Raw genomic sequence first — 15,130 nt, forward strand, 5'->3', positions numbered from 1 at the left:
CTAAAACAGAAGGGTCTAAAGGTCGTGGGGAGAAATGTTGTTGATGAAGTTGCAAACAAATTTGCTGTTACTAATGTTCTGAAGAAAGCTCGGGCTGATATGGCCTCTTCCTGTTTAAATTTAGCTCCAAAAGGGGTGCTGATCGGGTTATCCGCGAAGGTCCACGGCCGATATAGCTGTGCCTACATCCTTTGCCTTCGAAAATGGGAAGCAAATCAAAAGTCGAGTGACACTGGGGCAAGGAAGGCTAGCTACTGGATTCAAGTAAATGGATTAACCCGAATGTTAATCGCAACACTGACTCTGCCAGCCGAGATACTTATTCTCTTAACCAAACTACTTAAACCAAAGCCCAGTTATACCATTAGCCTAAACGATCGTACTCACCCACATCTTTACTCCGTTAAGCAGAACACTCTTATAGTTCATGTGTCTAACCCACACACTCGTACCCCAGCCAAGATTAAACATGAGCCTGAATTTACTCAAACTTTCGCCCTGGATGATACACCAACGGGGACTGTGATCGCCATAAGTTGGAACTGTCGAGGAGTGGAGTCGCCCTTGATAGGTCGTGTGTTAATGGAACTCAAAAAGGAGTTTTGTGCTTGTCTTTTCTTTGAGCAAAAAGACACCAGAAGTGACACAACTTGTGTACGGCGATCACTTTGGTGCCATAACTTTTTTTCGGATCACTTTGGTGCCAACTTTTTTGAAAAACGATTATTTTAGTGCCAATGCTGACGTGGCTCGCCGGAAATCCGATGTGGCGTTGACACGGCTCACCAGAAAGGTCCATGGCTCGCCGGAGAGATCAATCGGCATTAAAAACCAAAAACGATGTCATTTAGCCCGCTGACGTGTACTTTTTTAAAAAAAAATTATATTATATTAAAAAAAAAAAAAAGGTTGCAGCAACGGCGAGGGTCGCCGACCCCTAGTCGGGGCCCGGCGACCCTCGCCTCGCCCAGCGAGGGCCGGATCCGGCGAGGCGAGACCTCGCCGTCGCCTGGGTCGCGACGGCGAGGTCGGCCTCACCTTCGCTGGGCGAGGCGGACCTTGCCGTCGCCTAGGTCGCGACGGCGAGGTTGGCCTCGCCTTCGCTGGGCAAGGCGAGACCTCGCCGTCGCGACCCAGGCGACGGCGAGGTCTCGCCTTGTCCAGCAAAGGCGAGGCCAGACCTCGCCGTCGCCTGGGTTGCGATGGCAAGGTCTCGCCTCGCCGGATCCGGCCCTCGCTGGGCGAGGCGAGGGTCGCCGGGCCCCGGCCAGGGGCCAGCGACCCTCACCGACCACTGTGCCCACCACCGCCAGCCCTTCCCGGCGGTGGTGGGTTGGCAGCAGCAACGGCGGCGAGGCCTCCCTCGCCGCTGCTGCAACCTTTTTTTTTCCAATTATTATTATTTTTCTAAAAATTAAAAAATTCGAAAAAAAGCCACATAATTTCCACGTGTACAAGTCAGATCATTTTTTTTAATATAAATGCCAGGTCAGCTTTTTGGCCGGAGTCACTAAAGTGATCTATTTTCCTCCGACTTGGCACCAACGTGATCCGAAAAAAAGTTATTGCACCAAAGTGATCGCCGTACACAAGTTGTGGCACTTCTGGTGTCCTTTTGCCTTTGTTATAGAAACTGAAAACCAAAAATAGATATGGTGGAACGTGCTAGAAGGAGACTGAGATTCCCTAATAAGTGTCAAATTGAGCTGAGAGGTCTCAGCGGAGGTCTTGCGTCGTGGTGAACTTGGTTGTGCTGTCACCGTGCTAGCAATGTCTGTGGATATTATTGATACTGAAGTCACATGTGCTGAATTTGGTTGTGCTGTAAGAATGACGTAGATTTATGGAAGTAATGACTGTAATGAGAGGATGGAGAATTGGCAGCGACTGAAATCAATTGCTAGGAACAATCAGATGCCATGGATGGTAGTGGGCGACTTTAAAGGTAGAGGAAGGAATGTAGAATAATCTGGAGGCAGACAAAAAGAAGGAACCTCGCAGCCTTTCAAAATGTGTTGTTTGATACTGAATTGCAGGACCTAGGATTCACTGGGCAAAAATATGCTTGTTGTATAACAGAGAGGTAGGATGAGTAAAGGAAAGGCTTGATAGAGGGTTGATCAATAGCAGATGGAGGGAGTTATGCCCTGGAACTCGCATCATCCATGGACCAGCTGCTGGGTCAGATCATTGCCCACTTGTGATCCATACAAAACAAGAAGACATTAAAGGAAAAATGAATTTCCCATTCCAGAATATGTGGACTACTGAGGAGCATTGTGAGAGACTCATTATGGAGGCTTGGGGCACTACAGAACAGGAAGCAGACTTGATTTATGTTGAAAAATAAAATCCGAATGAGTGCAAAGAAGCCCTTATTAGTTCGAGTAAGAAACAATTTCCTAATTATAGGAGAGTGGTGGATGATTTGAGGCGGAATCTGGTTAAACTGCTAGGAGCGGAGGCAGATGATTCTGACCCTGCTCAGGAAAGAGAGCTTAAAAGACTAATAAATGAAGCACGGGGAGGAACTTTACTGAAACTAGAGAACTAGAACTGGCTGGATCGACTTTGGCGATAAGAACACTGCCTTATCTCATCCCACATCTATACAGAGAAGAGAGAGAAAAAGGTGTCTAGAGCTAAAGATAATATTGGGCAGTGGATAGAGGATGAAAGGCAGATTAAGGGGATTTTGGTAAGCTACTTTTAGTCATTCAGAAGAGATTCACCACTAAAGGGCTAAGGGAGCGGGAGGATGTTTTTCAGAAAGATCGAACCAACAATCACATCAGATATGAATCTGTCCTAACTCAACCAGTTCATGATGAGGAGGTGAGAGCAGCAAACTTTTCAACTAGTGGTCTCTCAAGGCCCCTGGACCTGATGGGTTTGCCGGCATTTTCGATCAAAAGCATTGGGATGCAGTTGGCCGTCTGGTGACAAATGTAGTCATAAACATTTCTTCGAGTCTGGTCAGCTCCCTCTGTCCTTAAACTCTACTAAAAACATCTTGATTCCAAAGGTTTTTTTCCCTGAAGATGTTTTCCGATTTCATCGTATGAGCCTGTGTAATTCTATCGACATGATCATTTCTAAAAATCCTTGTCAATAGGTTAAAGGTCCTTCTGCCCAATTTGATCTCTCCTCTCACCAAGGTGCTTTTGTGGTTGGCAGGTTGATTCAGGATAACATCACAGTATCTCATGAAATGTTTCATCATCTTAGGCACCGTTCGTTTGGCGGAAAATATTCTCCCGGAAAATATTTTCCAGGTTTTCCGGTGTTCAGGGGGCGGAAAACGTTTTATGTGGGAAAATATTTTCCTTCCCCCCCTCACAAAATAGCCTAAGTCTACGGAAAATGACTTCCGCTTTTTCAAAAGCGGAAATCATTTTCCAGAGCTTCTTCTTCTTCTTCTTCTTCACTAAGGTCGCCGGCCGCCCGCCGCGCCGCCGCCGCCGCCGGTCGCCGGCCGCGCCGCCACCGCCCGGCCGCCCGCCGCCGGTCGCCCGCCGCCACCGCCGGCCGCCGCCGATCGCGGGCCGCCGCCGCCGCCGGTTGCCGGCTGCCGCCGAACGCCGGACATTGGCCGTCGGTCGCCGGGCGCCGCCGCCCGGACGCCGGACGTTGGCCGTCGGTCGTCGCCGCCGCCGCCGCCGCCGGTCGCCGGACACCGCCGCCGGACGCCGCCGCCCGGTAGCCGGCGAAAAATATTTTCCGAAACTTTTTCATATTGGTCGCCGAACACCGGAAATTTATGTTCCGAGAAAATATTTTCCAGGAAAATGACTTCCGGGAAAATATTTTCCTCCAAACGAACGGAGCCTTAAACATAGAAAAAGACGGAAAACTAAGGAGTCTGCTCTTAAGATAGACATGAGTAAAGCATAAGATAGATTAGAACGGGATTTTCTTGGGAAACTTTCGATTTCTACTTCGAACCGTAATGTAATGTTACCTCAAATGGCGAAATTGAGGGGAATGTTAAAGCCTTTGAGGGGTATTAAGGCAGGAGGACACTGTCTCCAGTTTTGTTCCTTTTAGTGGCTGCTGTATTGCCTAACGTGCTGATCAGGAAAGCTGCTGCAGGATCTTTTACTGGGGTCCTGTTCGCTCGTTTTACGATGAGGAATATCCTTCACCGAAACTTCGATTTTCGGTTTTTATTAAGGTAAGTTCTGTGGATTGATTACTAGGAGAGTTGTGGTGAAAAATAAAGTGTAACAAAGGATTGTATGGAATGGATAGAAACCGAATGGACTGGAAATGGATCTGAGATCAACAAAGTTTTCGAGCTACGTTACAATACTCCTATGAAAGCTGTAAAGGACTTGAAAGTTAACTAAAGTTACAGGAAGCTGTAAATACAGGAAGTAAAGGTGTATAGGAAACTAAATTGCAAATAAGCTTGAGTGTTTTTGCATTGTTGTTGGTCGTGTCTCTTCCTCTTTGCTTCCTCTGAGTATTTGTATCTCCTCCTATCCTGCAACTGCTCGTCGGTTACCTCCATGTTTTCAAACTTTGAATATTTTGGCTCTTCCAATAATTGCCTTTTCTAACCACGTTTTTCCAGTTTTATTATCCGCCAAAACTTGATCTCAACCGCTAAGATGATTTCAAATCTGGACAAGTAACTTCCCATAATATGCTCGTGCTCACTATCCCCATTTCTGCTCGTAACTTCTTGCTGTCATGATTTACATGGCTGGGCTGTGATTCTTCAGTGTATTCCCGAAATGTGAACCTCCCGAATTTCGGGAAAGGGTCGCTGTCCTGAGGCATAAATATTCCAACGTCCCGAACTATAACTCTCCATATTTCGGTAAATATACATATTTTCATCAATTACCGAATTCAGGACACGATACCATTCACACTTGCTTCTAAGCATGTTTCCGAATTTGGTCCAGACGTGTTTCGGAAGATGGCTGATTTCCATTATACGCCAGATTCGGCATTAAAGCCGATTCGGCACTTATGCCGATTCTTATTTTGGTGTCAACATATGCAAAAAGATGTTCGCTTGTTTTACGACGAGGAATATCCTTCACCGAAACTTCGATTTTCGATTTTTATTAAGGTAGGTTATGTGGCTTGATTACTAGGAGAGTTGTGGTGAAAAATAAAGTGTAACAAAGAATTGTATGAAATGGATAGAAACCGAATGGACTGGAAATGGATCTGAGGTCAACAAAATTTCGAGCTACGTTACAATACTCTTATGAAAGCTGTAAAGAACTTGAAAGTTAACTAAAGCTACAGGAAGCTGTAAATACAGGAAGTAAAGGTGCATAGGAAACTAAAGTGCAGATAAGCTTGAGTGTTTTTGCATTGTTGTTGGTCGTGTCTCTTCCTCTTTGCTTCCTCTGAGTATTTGTATCTCCTCATATCCTGCAACTGCTCGTCAGTTACCTCCATGTTTTCAAACTTTGAATATTTTGGCGCTTCCAATAACTGCCTTTTCTAATCACGTTTTTCCAGTTTTATTGTCCGCCAAAACTTGATCTCAACCGCTAAGATGATTTCAAATCTGGACAAGTAACTTCCCATAATATGCTCGTGCTCACTATCCCCATTTCTGCTCGTAACTTCTTGCTGTCGTGATTTACATGGCTGGGCTGTGATTCTTCAGTGTATTCCCGAAATGTGAACCTCCCGAATTTCGGGAAAGGGTTGCTGTCCTGAGGCATAAATATTCCAACGTCCCGAACTATAACTCTCCATATTTCGGTAAATATACATATTTTCATCAATTACCGAATTCGGGACACGATACCATTCACACTTGCTTCTAAGCATGTTTCCGAATTTGGTCCAGACGTGTTTCGGAAGATGGCTGATTTCCATTATACGCCGGATTCGGCATTAAAGCCGATTCGACACTTATGCCGATTCTTATTTTGGTGTCAACGGGTCCAAAATCAGAAGGCTTTGTCCCATGCTCACCCACCTTCTGTTGGCAGGTGATGCCTTTGTTCTTCATGAAGGCAACAAGCAACAACTGTCAAATCCTATAAAGATTCACGAGAAAGCTATTGCAAAGGCATCGGGGCAGCTTTGTCAACCTTCAGAGAAGCTGTCGATACATCTTGATAACGGAATTGGTGGACAACCAACCACCAGTAAATGGCTTAATAACTTTTAAATTTTCTCTTCTCACGAAAAGTTTTTGGAGTTTCGAAAGTCCTGCACTCAAATTTTCATCGTCTCATTTTCCTCTCATATCCAAACGGAAAGTAAAGGCAGTGCATGGATGAGTAATGATCCAAGTAGTTACACTACAAGCAAAGTTGATAACTTTTCATACGATTTTGATACGATTCAACATGTTCATAAAAACGTATATTTGCAAATCTGAAAGTGAAGTAAACTGATAAAAATTTGAAAAATATGATTGTTTAGCATGTTTAAACGAGACTTTAATGCTTTGCATTGACAGGACCTGAGACGAATTGATAATTCAAAGTTAGCCCGTGAACGCAAATTGCCAATCTCAATCATTAGTGGAATTAAACAAATGTGCACTAATTTTTGGATAAGGACCTCTAAATAAATCTGAAATAGCAGTGTGTTAACGAATCGATGAGAAAATATTCAATAATTCATAAGAGTTTTAGAAACATAAAAAGAAGAGAGAGAGAGCAAGTATAGAAGGTAGAAGCCCTTGAAAATTAAAAGGAGGAGGCAGAATTTTAAGTGGGAGTTTAAGGGCCCGTTTGGTAACGTGCCAAATAGTGAAAATTTCTGTTCTTTTGTTCCCAGAAATAGTTTGGGAACAGAAATGCGTTTGGTAAATTTTTTGTTCCTTGGCACATTTTTGCAAAAATTTGTGCCGAGAAACAGTTTTGGAAGAGAAACAAGAAGTAAAAAAAAGTTGCTTCTTGTTTCTTGGCACAATTTTGAGAATCAGTTTTTTTTTCTTTTTCTTTTTTTTCTTTTCTTATTTTTGTGTTGTTCTTCCCTCGGCTGGGCCGACCGCTGGCGACCGGCGATCGGCCACAGCCCAGGGCCGGCGAGGGCGTCACGGCCCTCGCCGGCGAGGGCGAGGGCTGGACCCTCGCCGCCTGGACGAGGCGGCCTCGCCCGGATCGAGCGAGGCCGAGCCTCGCCGTCTGTCGCGACGGCGAGGTCGCCTCGCCCGAGACGGCGAGGCTCGGCCTTGCCCGGATCCGGCGAGGCCGAGCCTCGCCGTCGCGACCCACGGCAAAGCCGACCTCGCCGTGGGTCGCAGCGGCGAGGCTCGGCCTCGCCAGATCGGGCGAGGCCGAGCCTCGTCGTCTCCGGGCGAGGCCGCCGCCTCGCCCGGGGCGAGGGTCCGCCCTCGCCTCCGCCCGGCGGCCGGCGAGGTCCGTGATGCCCTCGCCGGCCCTGGGCTGTGGCCGGTCGCCGGCGACAGGCCATGGCCAAAGAAGAAAGTAGAAAGAAAAAAAAATTAAACAATTCAAAATATTATTAAAATATTATTTGGGAACAGAAATTTTGTGTAGTTACCAAACGCATTTCTATTCTTTTCTACTCTAGGAATAGAAATTTTGGACGTTTATCAAACGCCTTCAAATACTCGAAATTGTTTCGGGCACGAGAATAAAAAAATCATTTCTGTTCAGAAATAGCGCCCGGGCACAGAATGGTATTCATGCGCACCCTAAATGTTAGCATTTAGGCTCCGTTCGTTTAGCGGAAAATATTCTCTTTTTGGAAAATATTTTCCCGGAAGTCATTTTCCTGGAAAATTTTTTCCCGGAACATAATTTTCCGGTGTTTGGCGACCAATATGAAAAAGTTTCGGAAAATATTTTTCGCCGGCGGCGATCGGCTCGCGTCGACCGTCGGCCGGCGGCGCGGCGGCCGCGCGACCGGCGGCGGCGACCGGCGGCGGCGGGCGGCCGCTGCGACCGGGCGGCGGGCGACCCGGCGGCGGCGGCGGCCGGCCCTGGGACCGGCGGGCGGCGACCGCGGCGGCGGCGGGCGGCCGCGCTGACGCGGCGGCGGCGACGGCGGCGGCGGCGGCGATCGGCGGCGGGCGATCGGCGGCGGCAGCCGGGCGGGGGCGGCGGGCGATCGGCGGCGGCAGCGGAGAATATTTTCCGCCAAACGAACGGAGCCCGTATGCATTTCGGATTTTAATTTTATATCTTCCAACCATATCTATGTCAGCGAACACGTATCACCCTCTGAGTGGAACTGACTAAGCTCACGTACCCCATGTGGGCTAGTGACGTGCATGTTACGAACCACCGAATATTTTTCCCGAGTTGAGAGAAGGTCTCCTACATCTACCGAAGCTCCTCAAGCGCCATCACCGTGGGAAGAGCGTTCGCTTATCACCGAAGGTGGCGACCGGTTGGGCCGGTCCTCATATATTCAACTAGGCCAATAGAATTGCGGGATTGGGTAGCTAAAGCCCAAAAAGGAAAAAACCCACTTCCTCAAATCTGGCTTGCCCATTCCCTACAAGCCTTTTGGGATGTACTTTGTTCTGAAATCTTTTTTACGGGTTCTAAAGTTCGAACATACACGAACAAAAGCACATGGACAGGCACGGTATCGTCGTCGGCAGGACTCGGTCGCGCTCGAATCAAAGCGGCCATCCTCAGAGATCCGGCGTGCCCCGTGAGCTGCCAAGAAAAGATGAGCCGCACGCTTCCCTCCTTTTCACTCGATCGGGATTGGCTGAGTCAGTTCACGGGTCAGTAAAATTCGGCCATTCATTCATCATCATATGTCCAGACAACATGCGCGAATGCCGGAGACTGACTGTGTACTTTAAAAAAAGCTTTTTGATTAGGTTGATGGGCAAGTTCAAGAGCCAGATTCAACGAAACGAACCCTGTGGTTTTATCTCTTTTTTCAATGTGAATTCATTGAACTTGATCTCCCCGTGCATCGCGGTGTGGTTCCCGAGCGTGATGGATCTCGACTGACCCATGTGGGGGGTTTCATTAATAATAGTTTCACTTTCTTACCAACAACAGCAATAATAATAATAATAATACTAATACTGATGATGATGATGATAGTTTGATGGATACAGGTGCCCAGTTGAAGATTCCGTGGATATTCCTTCGTGGGATTTCTGGGAAAAAACCGATGAAGCATATATTGGTAATCTACATTCTAGACAGACATGGCGGATGAAGTTTTGGGCTAGGTTCAAAGTTTAGTGGTTTGCGACATATGAAAAATGACGGTCCATGAGTTATTAGATGAACTGAACAATTGAATCGGTGCGTAACGTAACAAATACCGTGCAACATCTCACTCCATAAAATAATTTTGGATGACAAAAACGAATTTTTTCGTCTTTGAGAATTAGAAATTGATACACAAAAAGTTCCTACTTTTTCGCAAGAAAGCACCCTTGTTTTTCCCCGTACTTTCACTCTTCATGTTTCGTTGAATGTCCATGCGACTCCCCCGGTAGTAGGTTTGTAGCTCCATCCATTCCATGCCCTTTTTATCTCGTCTAGACGAGGAAAAAAGTTCAAATCCAAAAAGGCTACCACGTTCATCAAACTATTTGACACTCTACATCCATCTGACTATGTAAATTTTCCTCTCCATTAAAGGAAATGAAGCTCGCATGCTTACTCTACAGTCCTACAGACTCGATTGATCCATTCTACTCGCGATGCTTCGTGCTTAAGATAACTTGGTGAACATAGTAATCGAGGAGATTTGGTGTAACGACCCTCCATCGATCTTACTTAGACGACAGATGAACCGAGAAAACTTCAGCAAGATTTTGAAAGAAGCAAAAGCACGATAGTATGTGGGCGAAAAACCACAGACGTGGCAGAGCGCGACCAGCACGCCACAGGTTACGTACACGAACGAAATGAAGACGTTTTGACAAATCGTACACCCAAGCAGCCATCAGGCCAGCCAAGAATCAACCTTGACGTGCAACACCCATGCACGCAAATAGGGAGCGGTGGAGTCGCCTGTGTATCTGTAGATGGGTCAGTTTCAGACGACAAATTTCTTCTACGGTTGATGATAAGGAAACCCTGAAAATATCCCTCCATTGTCGTTAGACTATGAAGCTCATGTTCTCAACTGAACAGCTCGCCCGTTCGTTCATCACGCATCTGGATCTAATTAAGTATAGTCGAAGTTTTCAATCCATCTTCGGTTATCACGGTGCAAAGACGAGCAGGATCAATGGTTTACAGAACTACTACCCATTAATTTTACATAGACAAAACGAATTACATAAGAACGACCATCGCTCAGCAGACAAAAAGGTTCTGCTGAACAAGGCACCACTTCTTGGTTACATGATGATGATATTAGCTAAACTAATCACAGTGAAATAAACCCCCTAAAAATCACATGGTTTTGACTCTGGGAAGACTATCCATAATCTAACAAAGGGCAAACAGCAAGAGCAGTCTCTACTGCAACTCCCAAAAATTCCATCGCAGCGACCGCTCCAGCCTTCCTGAATTTGGTCTACCAAAGACACAAGCTAACAATTGACTACACAGGAACGGAAAAACAGGGAAAAGAAAGCAATTTTTAGACATCAGATCGCGTCCCAGTCGATCTCCGACGGATATTTCTGCAAGGTCGACGTCTCCGGAAACGAAACGCACTCCCACGTGGTCTCCACGAAATCCTCGAACGTCAGATCCGACAGCGGCGACGACCCCGCCGACCCTTCGCTCTCCGGCTCGGATCCCTTTGCCTCCGTCGCCTCCGAGGCCTCCGAAGCCGAAGAAACCTCCCGAGCGGCGGCAGCTGCGGCTGCGGCTGCGGCCGCGGCGGCCGCTCGGGATCGGCCTGAGGCCGTGGGCTTCTTGGCGCCGTCGGCTTGCTTCTCGGCGAGGGTCCGGCAGATGGCCTCCAGCTTCGCGTCGACCGACGAGTGCAGCGGCTTGAACCCGCCGTCGCCGATGTCGGCCGCGGCGCAGTGCTTGAGGTGGGGGAAGTTGAGCCGGGCAAAGTCGCCCCTCAGCTTGTAGGCGGCCCTGTCGTAGGCGAGGGCGGCTTCCTCCGCCGTGTCGAAGGTGCCGAGCCAGAGCCGGGTCCTGTTCTTGGGCAACCGGATCTCGGCGACCCACTTGCCCCAGTGCCTCTGCCTCACGCCCCGGTACAGCTTCACGGCCGATTTCGCCGCCGAGCCCGAAACCTTCATGGACACGGGCTTCGGGCCCAGAAGCATGCTCGGGTGGCAGCCGTAGCCGTGGCAGGGGGGCAAGCTCGGGCTCGGGAACCGGATCTGGGCTTGGATCTGGTTGATCTGGGATGGGGTGAGGTGGTTGAGCCCGATCGGACCGGGCAGCTCGAGGCCGAGAGGGTCCGGCCGGATCGTGCAGCCATCGGTGTACGACGACGCGGGCTCAAAGGACAAGACAGAAGAAGAAGAAGAGGAGCAGTAGGAGGGGGAGGGAAGAGAAGAAGGGGTAGATGTGGAAGCATCGTAGCCGCCGATGAAAGGGCAGAGAGCTTCCATCAGCTCATCACCACCGTTGGAAGAAAACGGGTACGATGGGAGAGCCGATCTGCTGCTGCTGTAGAACTCCATGGTAGCTGCCATAACAACACACCCAGAAAATCTGCAAAAAGCTTCTTTACAACAAGAAGAAGAACAAACACGAGAGAACCAAAAGAAAAACAAGAATCTTTCCAAAAAGGGGGGGTTTGAGAGGTTTTAACAAATACACAACCTCCGTCGCTCCAAGAAACGCCTACGGGATCAACCTGGGAGGGAACAAAAAGACACCCTCTTGGCCGGATCGAAATTCTACACAAAAAAAAAAATCAAACCAAGCAAAGAAAAACCCAACAAAGGAAAAAGAAACAGGGAGCTCCTGGATCTCGATTCTGAAAACACCTGGCTTTCGTTGTAAAAAATTTCCAACTTTTTTTTTTTCTCCTCTTCCGAGTTTGCTTCTCTGAAAAAATTCCTAGAGGACAAACCGTTTTGAGAAAAAGAAAAGAAATCGCAAACTTCTGTAGAAAGACAGATGATTAACAGAAAGGGACTCGGAGAAGCGGGATGTTACAGAGGGGGGGAAGGAAAGCGTCGAAGAAGAAGACGAAGAAGACGAAGACGACGCGAGCGCACTCTTTTTTCTGCTGTTCTGTTCTGTGAATCTCTCTCAGACCTCGCACTTCGTTGATCATGGCCGCCTCGTCCCTTCCGTTATATAGACCCCTTTCGAGCATTGTTTACGATTTTTCTTCCCTCAGCCCCCTCGATGCTCTCCCCGCCTGCGAATTGACCGTTATGCCCCCCGCGGCCATCTACCGGTAATGATGATGCCCTCGCCTTTTCCACCGCTTGACCTGGCCCCCAATCGCGGGGCGACGCGTGTCCCGGTGGGGGGGCCCGTGCCGCCGGCACGTGTCCGTCGCGGGGACCGGCAGGTGTCGGTCACGAGAACTGCGGGCCGCGATCCTTCTTCGTAAGTTCCGTCTCGAGTGCGGGGAGGGTCGCGCGTTCAGATTGCGGAGTGGTTATGCTTTTGCCATCAAGGATCGCGCCCCGATATTTTCTTTTCCCAATTTTCCCACCCCCCCTTTTTGACAAATCTGCACACCACGGCCTCGCCTTTCGCCCATGTGAAATGAACAAAAACACTTTCGAGCCTCCTTTTTCTCTTTCTCTGTAGTGAAATGAATCTTTAAAATGGCGCGCGCGCGCGCGGCTCGTGACTTTGACAATTATGCATTGAATTATCATCGGATCTAATTCTACGGATCACTCTGTTTGAATTGTAGCAATGATCAAATAGCTCCTAAAACCAAACCGCACGAAAACGACGAACCCGTCAGCCATCGCCCTTTTCACCTGTGGGGGCCCGATCTCGACTCTCTTTCTTCGAAATCACACACTTGAAAAAAGGAAAAATTGGAATAAACACGGGAAACCCTAGAATCCGTGGTAAGAAGGAACATTCGGAATTGCAAAGGAAAAAACACGGGGGGGTCCAATTGCAAAATGCCTGTTATGTGTGGGGACTGAAATGAAGGTTAGAGAGGAAGTGGAGGGGGCCAACAGCAAAATTGCCCCCCTCACACCAAGCTTTGACCAGGGAGCGTTGCGCGTTGCGGGTCACAATCAACCATGCCCGTGCCAGCAGGGATGGGGGCCCCACTTCCCCCCCCACTTGCTAGCTCGAATCCAGTCAAGTACGCGTGAGGATGAAGCAAACGTAAATTTTTTCTTTAAATTTCTTTTTTTTCATTTCCATTTTTTTTTGGTGCCGCAATCGATTGTCCTATCGTCGAGAGCCGGGGTGGGAGGATTAATAATTAATCATTGGACCTAATCATGATTAGCCCTATCCTCCTCAATTGACCCTTTTTTTATCCGGCTTTTACCGCCACAAGGGGCCACGATCGAGTTGTATAGATCAGGGAGCCCAAGGACAAAATTCGGCACATTTAATTCGATTTCCCCACGATAAAAATTGGAATTTGGTTTTTATCACGCGTAGCCGAAAGGGACCACCCAAGTGGAAGAAGTGTCTAGAGAAAGAGGGAGAGAGAGAGAGAAGGGGGAGCTTAAAGGGGCCAAACCGGTGGATAGTGCACGACGTCGGAGTCATGTCATCCACTCGTTTTATTCGGCTAAATCGCCAACCCCACCCTCAACACCCACCTAATCCGGAACCTTAAAATTAACATGGGGCCATACAAAAAGAACCAAAAGCCAAAAAAAAAGGTGGGTCGTTCAAATTAAATCCGGAGGGCGTCATTAGATTAGGGGGAGGTCATGTCGATTAAAAAGGAGATAAAGGGCTAATCGCGCTTATCTGCGGCTTTTCACTTTTATCTTAATCCTCGGCCCGCGCGAAGCAGCACGGGAGGGGGGAAATTATTTGCGCGGATTCGGAGTACGTGAGCCCGTTTTATCTTAATTGTCGAATCGATTGGAACGGAACGGGCTCACGTGCGCTCGCTCGGGCCCCCAGGGGGGGTGGTTATCCGGCTGCCGAAACGTTGCTTTCGCCCCTTGTGGCTTGACGTGCGAAGCCCGGCGAGATTAACCGCGGTCGAGTTACTTTTGACCGTGGTTGGGTTTGGCTCTGTCCGGTTCCGTCGACAGCCAAGAAGTGACGTGGAGGACGGGCTTTGGATGGCGACTGCGGCGCCAGCCAGCCAAGCTGGCTCGAGCGGTTCGGCTATAAGCCGCTTTCTTTCGGAGGAGCCGTAAAGCGTCGGAACGGGATGTGTCCCCGCGCGTGTCTCCCGCCCCGCGCACGTGTGCATCGGAGTGAGCGCGGCACGATCTAACTCGTATTTTACGTTAATATAAATATATATAAGTATTTATTTATTTATTTATACATAAAATTTTCTTCGTGGCCATGTAATTTCGCTTTGGGATAACTATTATTGCTTTGGTTTCTTTTTTAGATATGTTTCGCGTCGTCACTTTCTTGTCGCCTTCCATCCGTCTTACTTTTCACTGTACCGCTTCAGATCTCGAGATAAAAAAGCGCTCGTAAATGAAAAGACTAAATTGCCCTCCCTTGGAAAAAAAAAAAACACGCTGAAAAAACAAAAATACCTTAGCCTCCGAACACGAAGCACGTTACATGCCGACCTAGATGCCCGGTTGGTCAAAGTCTACGTTTACCGCATCGGAGCCCAACCGACGGTCCAGAATGGGAAGTCAATTCGCGGGTCACGTTCAAAAACGGAGCCCAACTGGGGCCAATGCAGGATCAAACAGCTGCCTGATTCGCCGGTTCGGCAGTTGAATCGCTGCTTAAATCGGTCTGGTTCGGGTTTTGAAATATCCGAATCTGACCTAATAATCGGATCGGATCGAGGTCCGGTTTCCAATTTAAGAACATTGAGGTGAGGTGCAATTTGGCAGCAAAGGTAAAAAACTCATGATGCTCGGGAAAAGTTCAAAATGAGGGCTTCATTTTCAAACCCTCACTTATTTCAAATAAGGGTTTAAAGTGAATCTTGTATCAAATAAAGGCTTGAAGTGTCAGCACTAGTCTCAAAATGAGGGCTTGAAATGGTTATGACATTTTCAAATAAGGACCCGACCTCGCTAGTCGCCGGTCGGCTAAATTTTGATGGTCGGTCAAGGGCATTTTTCGTTTAAAGATAATTTTAAATTATTTTTTCTTTTTTCTTTTTCTCATTTCTTTTTTTT

General features: G+C 48.0%; 1 protein-coding gene and 1 long non-coding RNA gene across 2 annotated transcripts; one reads left to right on the top strand and one right to left on the bottom strand.

Moving 5' to 3' along the window:
• Positions 1–4,710: 4,710 nt before the first annotated feature.
• LOC130138112 (uncharacterized) lies at positions 4,711–5,019 on the top strand. Its single transcript, XR_008816525.1, has 2 exons — positions 4,711–4,825; positions 4,914–5,019. It is a non-coding gene; the product is annotated as an uncharacterized LOC130138112 (long non-coding RNA).
• Positions 5,020–10,171: 5,152 nt separating this feature from the next.
• On the bottom strand, positions 10,172–12,037 carry LOC115676397 (ethylene-responsive transcription factor RAP2-4-like). Its single transcript, XM_030599298.2, has one exon. It carries the CDS (start codon positions 11,543–11,545, stop codon positions 10,532–10,534), a length of 1,014 nt encoding a protein of 337 aa, XP_030455158.1. The 5' UTR covers positions 11,546–12,037; the 3' UTR covers positions 10,172–10,531.
• Between the last annotated feature and the right edge of the window lie 3,093 nt (positions 12,038–15,130).

Source organism: Syzygium oleosum, unplaced genomic scaffold, assembly GCF_021117445.2.
Source record: "Syzygium oleosum isolate NSW1041296 unplaced genomic scaffold, Sole_v2.1 Sole_v2.05, whole genome shotgun sequence".
In the NCBI taxonomy this organism is placed as follows: Eukaryota; Viridiplantae; Streptophyta; class Magnoliopsida; order Myrtales; family Myrtaceae; genus Syzygium; species Syzygium oleosum.

Bases quoted from the DNA above. Each gene is read 5' to 3' on its own strand.
- LOC115676397 (XM_030599298.2), bottom strand. From the start codon at position 11,545: ATGGCAGCTACCATGGAGTTCTACAGCAGCAGCAGATCGGCTCTCCCA.